Consider the following 6,153-nt stretch of genomic DNA (forward strand, 5'->3'; position numbering starts at 1 on the left):
AAGCGGGAAGCAAGCCAGAACGGAACCAAAACAGAAGTGAGGGACCGTGAGGTCCCCACGACCTATGGAGGGATGGTGGTTTGGGCCGTCCAATTTTGCAGATGGTAGCCACATGGGGCGAAGTACGAAGTGGTCGAGCACATGGCTGGCGGGGCAAACCCAAAAGGAAAAACCCACCGGATCCGGCTCCGGTTGAAGGTTGAAGCGCATCCGGAATCACGATTGATGTCGCTCCAACTCTCATTCCACAATTTGCCACGTTCGGCGCACTGCTCTCTACTCGGGCCAAGCTGACTCGACTGCCCACGACAAGAGACTAGCCGTGATCGACTGGCCGCAATCGACTGGCCGCAATCGACTGGCCGCGATCGACCTACGCTACGTAGCTAACCGTCCCGAAGTCAAGATCCGCATGCGCCAGCCCCCTTTTTGGTGCTTTCCAACGAGCCGCAAGGAGCTTATCAAAATGTCGCTCGATGGCGCACAATCTCGCCGCACTCCTCGACTCGTCGAACCACCGGAGTCTGATCGGACGACCGGTGGTGGCGGCGGCGGAGGGCCGGGAGGCGACGGGACTTCGTGGAGGCAGGGCGACCGCGCCCGCGGGGCGAAAGCACGGGAGGGCCAGCGTCATCTCCTTGACGGCCGCCGGGGAGCTCGACGTGCCTTGAATCGTCGAGGGGCATTGGGTGCCGAGCGCGCGAAGAGCGGCGCCATCGGCGCGACCACCGACCGCTGCCAGCGACCGGCACCAAGGGTCAATAATCTGATTATTGACCCTTGCCGGCACTTACACAGCAAAGGACGTGAGACACAGGGCGCACAGCACGCCGGATACAAACAAGATATATATTAAGTGCATAAAGCCGATGGCGGGATGCGGTGTTCACACTGCAAATATCAAACGGCGCACATGCTGGATGAACTCCATGGACGTCACCTTGATGCCGAGCTTGTCTGACGCTTCGATGAGAGACGCCAAGTCTTCGACACCGAGTTCTTCCTTGCGACCACCGACGAATGTGATCTCCCACTTGGTAACGGTGCCGACGTGGCAATCGGTCACGGTACCGAGTACGACAGTCTGCTTGCAACGCCCGCTTTCGGGGTCTCGCTCGCTGGTGGTGAGGACTCAGCCAACGGCCCACCCGAAGCTAGTCATTGGCTTCTTCAACAGGCGTGTCATGGTCGCCGCCTTGGTGAAGACCTTACCCCGCGTCGTCTTGGAGAGGCTGTGGCCATCTTGGCGGGTTTTTCTGGTGTCTTCCGGACTGGGATCGCCGTGAGAGCAGCCTTGAGGTTTATGTCCTTGCGAAAACGGGCGACGATGTGGCTGCAGAAGCTTCCGTTCTTGAAATGGCCTTCGCATTCACACGAGAACTTGGAGGTAATCTTGCGAATCTATCACGAAATCAATGGGTTTAGAGATCTGCGTGTAGCAATGCAAATGATCACCTGTTCGACCGACCAATGGGCAACGCTGTTCATGGCGTCGAGGGTAACGGTTTCATCGACTCGAACGCGATAGAGCGAGAGGTACAGCTTCCGGATGTCGCCGATCGCGTTCAATCTGTCAAGCTCCCCACGCAGCGACGCATTGTAGCTATGAAAGGGTTAACGCGTTGCAAAACAGAGATGCACACGCACCGGCGGACCCGCGTTTTGGTCACTGTCATTTCTTCCGTTGCGGCACCCGACTTGTCGATGCGGTACTCAGAGGAGTTGAAGATGTAGCCGAGCATCTTGTCGCCTTCGACCCACGCCATGTAGTTGCGACTTGAGGCGACGATTGCCATGGCAGCCTTGACCACCTCGGCGCAGAGCGCACCAGAGCAGAGGTTGCTGTACGTCTTGGTCTTTTGGTGCGGAAGCGGCATGGCAAGAATATCTAGTCATCAAAATATGAATGCTGCAACTTTTTCAGCGCCACGGCACCTGGAAGAGTGACGTTGTGAACGTAGGCTGTGGTACCGTCATGCGTGTGAGGTGTCGAGTCGCTGTATGCCTGCAAACTACTCGATCCCTGGGATTTCCTCTCCCATTTCCTCTCCCAACGGCTCCAGACCAAGCACGGGCACCACCCGCATTTCATCAGACAGGGCACGCCACCTGTACCCTACCAGATGAATGTGGTCCAAAACTTTTGAATCCCAGCTCTGAGTCTTCATTTTTATATCAAAAGGACGTTATAGATCGACTGTTCTGTCCACGACGAAGAGATGTATTAGAACCGATCGCAATGAAATGAAAAACTGACGAAGTTATGGGCGTTCAAAGTTGGGCATCACAGGATCACGGAGTCCGAAATTGTTACAATTTTTTTGACCGGATAACATGGAGCCCCCTCCGGATAAGGCCCACCGGCGCCGGATGAGGTGTCATTATCCGGATAACGAGCTCTCTCAGCCATGGTCATGTAGGAATTGCCGGCAACCTCAAGGACGTTCTCCAGATCCTCATGGCCATGCTCATCTTCCACGACAAGCTCAGTGCTCTCAACGTTGCGGGGCTTTTTGTGGCGACGACGGGCCTTGTCTTGTACTCGTACATCAAGGCGCGACCGTCGTCATCGTCGCCGGCCTATGCGCTCGTGCACCTGGACGACGTCGATATCGAAGACGCCAACGAAATGCACGTCAAGTGAGCACGCTAGTATACTCTCCTATTCTGTATCCTGTCTCCTACACTACCTCTACGACGACTACGACTACGACGGCGACGACGACGACTAGAGGCCGCCACAGACCGCGGCGAGCAGCGCCTGGACCGTCGGACGTTTGTGCCAATCGAGGTGCAAGCATTGCCGTATCAGATGCTAGTACAAGTGCATGAGACGACGCAAGCTGCAAGCAGTAGCGACTCTACCTGGGCGTCGGCGGGGACGTGAGCGGGGATGTGTAGCGTCGGACTCGCTCGGTACATCTTCATGCGCTCCGTCATCTCGGGCTTACTGGCCTGCGTCCCCAGCGGGTGGGCGTGGCACAGCAGCATGTAGAAGATGAGCCCGATCGCCCACACGTCAAACTTCTCATAGGTCGCGCCGAGGCTAGTAGCTTCGCTTGGCGACAAGAGGTACCACTCGGGCGGTGCAAACGCTGGCGACGCGTTCTGGCCCACGAGGATGATTGCGTGCTTGCGCTGCGAGAGGTGAAAGTCGGTCAAGCGCAGTTGCGCGCCGGCGATCGTCGCCAAGAGCACATTGGCCGGCTTGAGATCGCAGTGCGCCATGCCCTTCTACATGCAACAGCCGAAGATGATGGTGCGGTAATTCAAGAAAATGCGAGCGATACCTGGTGGACGTAGTCGAGGCCGAGGAGCAGTTGGAAGAGCAAGTGGCGTGCGAGTCCCATCTCGCAGGGCCCGCCGAGGTTCTACGTGAGAGCTTGTTAAGGACACGCATGAATGGAGACGAGAGAATCGCACCTCCATGAACTGGTGCAAATCGCACTCCATGCGGTCCATGACCATGAGTGAGTATGGCGCACCGCGATGGGATGTCATGAGCAGGGGACCGTGGACGTGAACCGTGTGCTCGGACGGCAGGAAGAGCTACAATCACGCAGAGTGGGCGAGAGACATGGACGATGTGATGTACCTGGTGGTGTCGGAACTCGATCTCGGCTTGGTGCAGCTTGGTGCAGATCTTGATGGCGCAAAATGTACGCGTATGCACGTCGTAAGCTTCCCAAACTTCCGAGTTGCCGCCTTGGCCGATGAGCGCCTTGAGCTGGTAGCGATCGTGCAAGAACGGGAGGCTGGCAAAGGCCGTGGCTACAGTGACCGTTAAGCAGGGCAACCAAAGGAGAAGGCGACGTACTCGCGTGCAAGTGGACGCGCTTTTCGTGGCGGCGAAAGTGGGCCTTGGCCACCTCGAGCGCGCTCACGTTCGCCGCGTACTTGTCTTGGAGTGACCGGATGTACGCGGCAAACATGGCATTCGACATGTCGCCCGCGCTCAGCGTGCGCTTGACGTACAGGTCCTCGAGCTGCACGTCGCGCTGCCGCCGCTCAATGTCGCTCCCGAGCTCCGCGAGCGCGTGCTTCATCGTCAACGTCGCCGCTTTTCGAACGCCTGGCGCCACTCGACGCTGGCCGCGGGTGGTGACATAGACACCGCGCCTTTGCAGCTAAGGCCATGCATCTGCTGCTGGATGCTTGTCACGCCATCGTCCCAGCGAATGCGCTGCTCGACCGGCGTGCCCACGAGCATGCCATTGCCCGCGTCAGACCAGTGGACCTGTTTGTCTTCGTAGACGCCGACGGCAAGGATGTCACCGCTCGTGTCCATCGCGTCGCCGTCGATGAGCTTGGGCGCGACGACGGTCTCGGAGATGTCCATGCTGCTGCTGCTGCTTGCCGCTTCCAAAGATCGCAACAGGCTCAGTCGCCGGTGAGGGCCGATCGTATCCGGAAAGGCCAGTCCCGCGAAACTCCCCAATACAAATGCGCCCTTCGCCCGCGACTTTTTCCGGATACGACAGCTTCTCTAGTTGGGTGCATTTAGCCACAGTGGGATGCATGAGCTGGCAAGCGCCCATCGCGCAGCTGAAGCGAGGAACGGTCTCGTGGCAGTACTGTGTAGAAGGGTCATCACGCCTCATTGACACATGCTCCAGCCAAAGGCGCCATGGAGTTGCGGGCCTCGCGCGGCGAAAGGCGCGGCAGCTCGGTAGCCAACGCGACGCGACGCCTCGCCATTGGATCGCATCTGTCTGCGATGGCGCGGAGGGCCTGGCTGTCGCTTCGTCCTGATAGCGTTCAGCACTTGCGAGTGCTATAGCCGTCGCAAGAAACGCCGCAACGAGAGAGGAAAACACAATCAGCAAGGGGTGTTACTGCTGCACAACTAGGATGCTACAATTCCTTGGTGTTGCGGCGGCGAAACTCGGCAAAGTCGCCCGAGCGCGTGATCGGGTTCTCTTGGAGGTGGGCCCACTCGACGCGGTGGCTGCGAAAGTCCGTGCACGCCTTCTCATCGCGGCGGAAGATGTTGTGGCGCTTCTCCTTGTCGAGCGTCACGTCCGGGCTGCGTGCAAGGTGGCGGACGCCCTGGAAGGTCGCGAGCACGGCCGCGCTGCCCAAGATGGCAATGATCGGGTACGTCGCGGGGTCCGAGAACCACGCCGACTTGCGGACAGGGCGCGTCGCTCGGATCGTGGCCATTCTACTTCGTTGGTGGCAAATGGAAAATGGAAAATGAAAATGGAACCGCTCCAAGCTTCGATAATATTGCATCGATCCTGGCGAATATATATTGGCGCGTAATATGCGGCGCCCCGTGGTGACCATTGGGCCAAATTAACTTTGCGCCATGCGATTGGTCCGATCTTTTTGATCGCTTTCCTACAGGCGCGAAGGACGACAAGATACCGACAAGAGGCGAGCAAAGCCTGCTCTGAGCTCTCTGGGCGAGGCGCTGTGCTTGAACTTGGTGGCGTAATCAGGTCCAGCGAACGAGACGGACCCAGGTTGATCGAGTCTGCAAGTGCCATCGAGAGATCGCAGTCGAGATATTTAACTTACAAATACATTAGATTAGTTTCATGAGCACTTTACGCGTGGCGCTGACGAAACTCGACAAAGTCGTCGTTGCGCGTGATCGGGTTGAGTTTCAGATGGGCCATGTCGATGCGGTGCGACCGGAACGACGCGCCTTCGTCATGCGACCGGTGAAAGATCACGCCACGCTTCTCCTTGGAGAAGGTGACATCGGGGCTGTTGGAGAGGTACCGGAGACCGGCAAAGGTCGACATGCCCGTGGCAAACGTGATGATGCCGATGATCGGGTACGTCGCGGGGTCGGAGAACCACGTCTTGATGACAGACTGGGTCGCGCGGGCAGTGGTCGAGGCCATCGTTGTTCTTCTTGGTAGTATTGGTGGTGGTGAGGATCAAGCAAATGCTGGAATGAGGTGCAGAAGGCGCGCCAAAAAGACAAAGATCGTTTTCAAAAACACGCAACGAGCAGAGAAAAACCGTGAAATTGACACGCGCGTTTCAGTGTATATCCGGATGTCTGGTCGTCGTCATACAAATTGGTAATGAGATGACCTTTCGCATCCGGATAGACGTGGCGCGCACCGTGTCAATGCAACCGCCAGTGCAAGTCGCGTGTCTTTGGTGTTGCGATCTTCCGCAGCTCCATGTTGGCGC

The 6,153-nt window shown here is 57.8% G+C and overlaps 5 protein-coding genes across 5 annotated transcripts; 1 reads left to right on the top strand and 4 right to left on the bottom strand.

The window, feature by feature from the left end:
- Positions 1–783: 783 nt before the first annotated feature.
- SDRG_14938 (hypothetical protein) lies at positions 784–1,994 on the bottom strand. The gene is made up of 4 exons (XM_008621098.1): positions 1,936–1,994; positions 1,648–1,888; positions 1,456–1,603; positions 784–1,401 (listed from the first exon to the last, which is right to left on the bottom strand). The coding sequence occupies exons 2-4, from the start codon at positions 1,875–1,877 to the stop codon at positions 1,183–1,185; spliced, it is 597 nt and encodes a 198-aa protein (XP_008619320.1). The 5' UTR covers positions 1,878–1,888; positions 1,936–1,994; the 3' UTR covers positions 784–1,182.
- A 464-nt stretch (positions 1,995–2,458) lies between these two features.
- SDRG_14939 (hypothetical protein) lies at positions 2,459–2,663 on the top strand (the record flags this gene model as incomplete). Its single annotated transcript, XM_008621099.1, has 1 exon — positions 2,459–2,663. The coding sequence occupies one exon, from the start codon at positions 2,459–2,461 to the stop codon at positions 2,642–2,644; it is 186 nt and encodes a 61-aa protein (XP_008619321.1). The 3' UTR covers positions 2,645–2,663.
- Positions 2,664–2,728: 65 nt separating this feature from the next.
- Positions 2,729–4,046, bottom strand: SDRG_14940 (serine/threonine protein kinase; the record flags this gene model as incomplete). The annotated part of the gene is made up of 6 exons (XM_008621100.1): positions 2,729–2,815; positions 2,866–3,234; positions 3,291–3,371; positions 3,424–3,549; positions 3,596–3,771; positions 3,818–4,046. 6 exons carry the CDS (start codon positions 4,044–4,046, stop codon positions 2,729–2,731), a joined length of 1,068 nt encoding a protein of 355 aa, XP_008619322.1.
- A 756-nt stretch (positions 4,047–4,802) lies between these two features.
- SDRG_14941 (hypothetical protein) lies at positions 4,803–5,277 on the bottom strand. The gene has a single exon (XM_008621101.1). The coding sequence runs from the start codon at positions 5,233–5,235 to the stop codon at positions 4,855–4,857; it is 381 nt and encodes a 126-aa protein (XP_008619323.1). The 5' UTR covers positions 5,236–5,277; the 3' UTR covers positions 4,803–4,854.
- A 228-nt stretch (positions 5,278–5,505) lies between these two features.
- On the bottom strand, positions 5,506–5,927 carry SDRG_14942 (hypothetical protein). Its single transcript, XM_008621102.1, has one exon. It carries the CDS (start codon positions 5,853–5,855, stop codon positions 5,553–5,555), a length of 303 nt encoding a protein of 100 aa, XP_008619324.1. The 5' UTR covers positions 5,856–5,927; the 3' UTR covers positions 5,506–5,552.
- Positions 5,928–6,153: the final 226 nt, after the last annotated feature.

This window comes from Saprolegnia diclina (genome assembly GCF_000281045.1).
Source record: "Saprolegnia diclina VS20 unplaced genomic scaffold supercont1.81, whole genome shotgun sequence".
Classification (NCBI taxonomy): Eukaryota; Oomycota; class Saprolegniomycetes; order Saprolegniales; family Saprolegniaceae; genus Saprolegnia; species Saprolegnia diclina.

Excerpts from the sequence above, each read along its gene's own strand:
- SDRG_14938 (XM_008621098.1), bottom strand. The coding sequence starts at position 1,877 with ATGCCGCTTCCGCACCAAAAGACCAAGACGTACAGCAACCTCTGCTCT. Across the intron at positions 1,604-1,647 it reads ACCAAAACGCGGGTCCGCCG|CTACAATGCGTCGCTGCGTG; the intron begins GTGCGTGTGCAT and ends ACCCTTTCATAG. Across the intron at positions 1,402-1,455 it reads CCCATTGGTCGGTCGAACAG|ATTCGCAAGATTACCTCCAA; the intron begins GTGATCATTTGC and ends ATTTCGTGATAG.
- SDRG_14941 (XM_008621101.1), bottom strand. The coding sequence starts at position 5,235 with ATGCAATATTATCGAAGCTTGGAGCGGTTCCATTTTCATTTTCCATTT.
- SDRG_14942 (XM_008621102.1), bottom strand. The coding sequence starts at position 5,855 with ATGGCCTCGACCACTGCCCGCGCGACCCAGTCTGTCATCAAGACGTGG.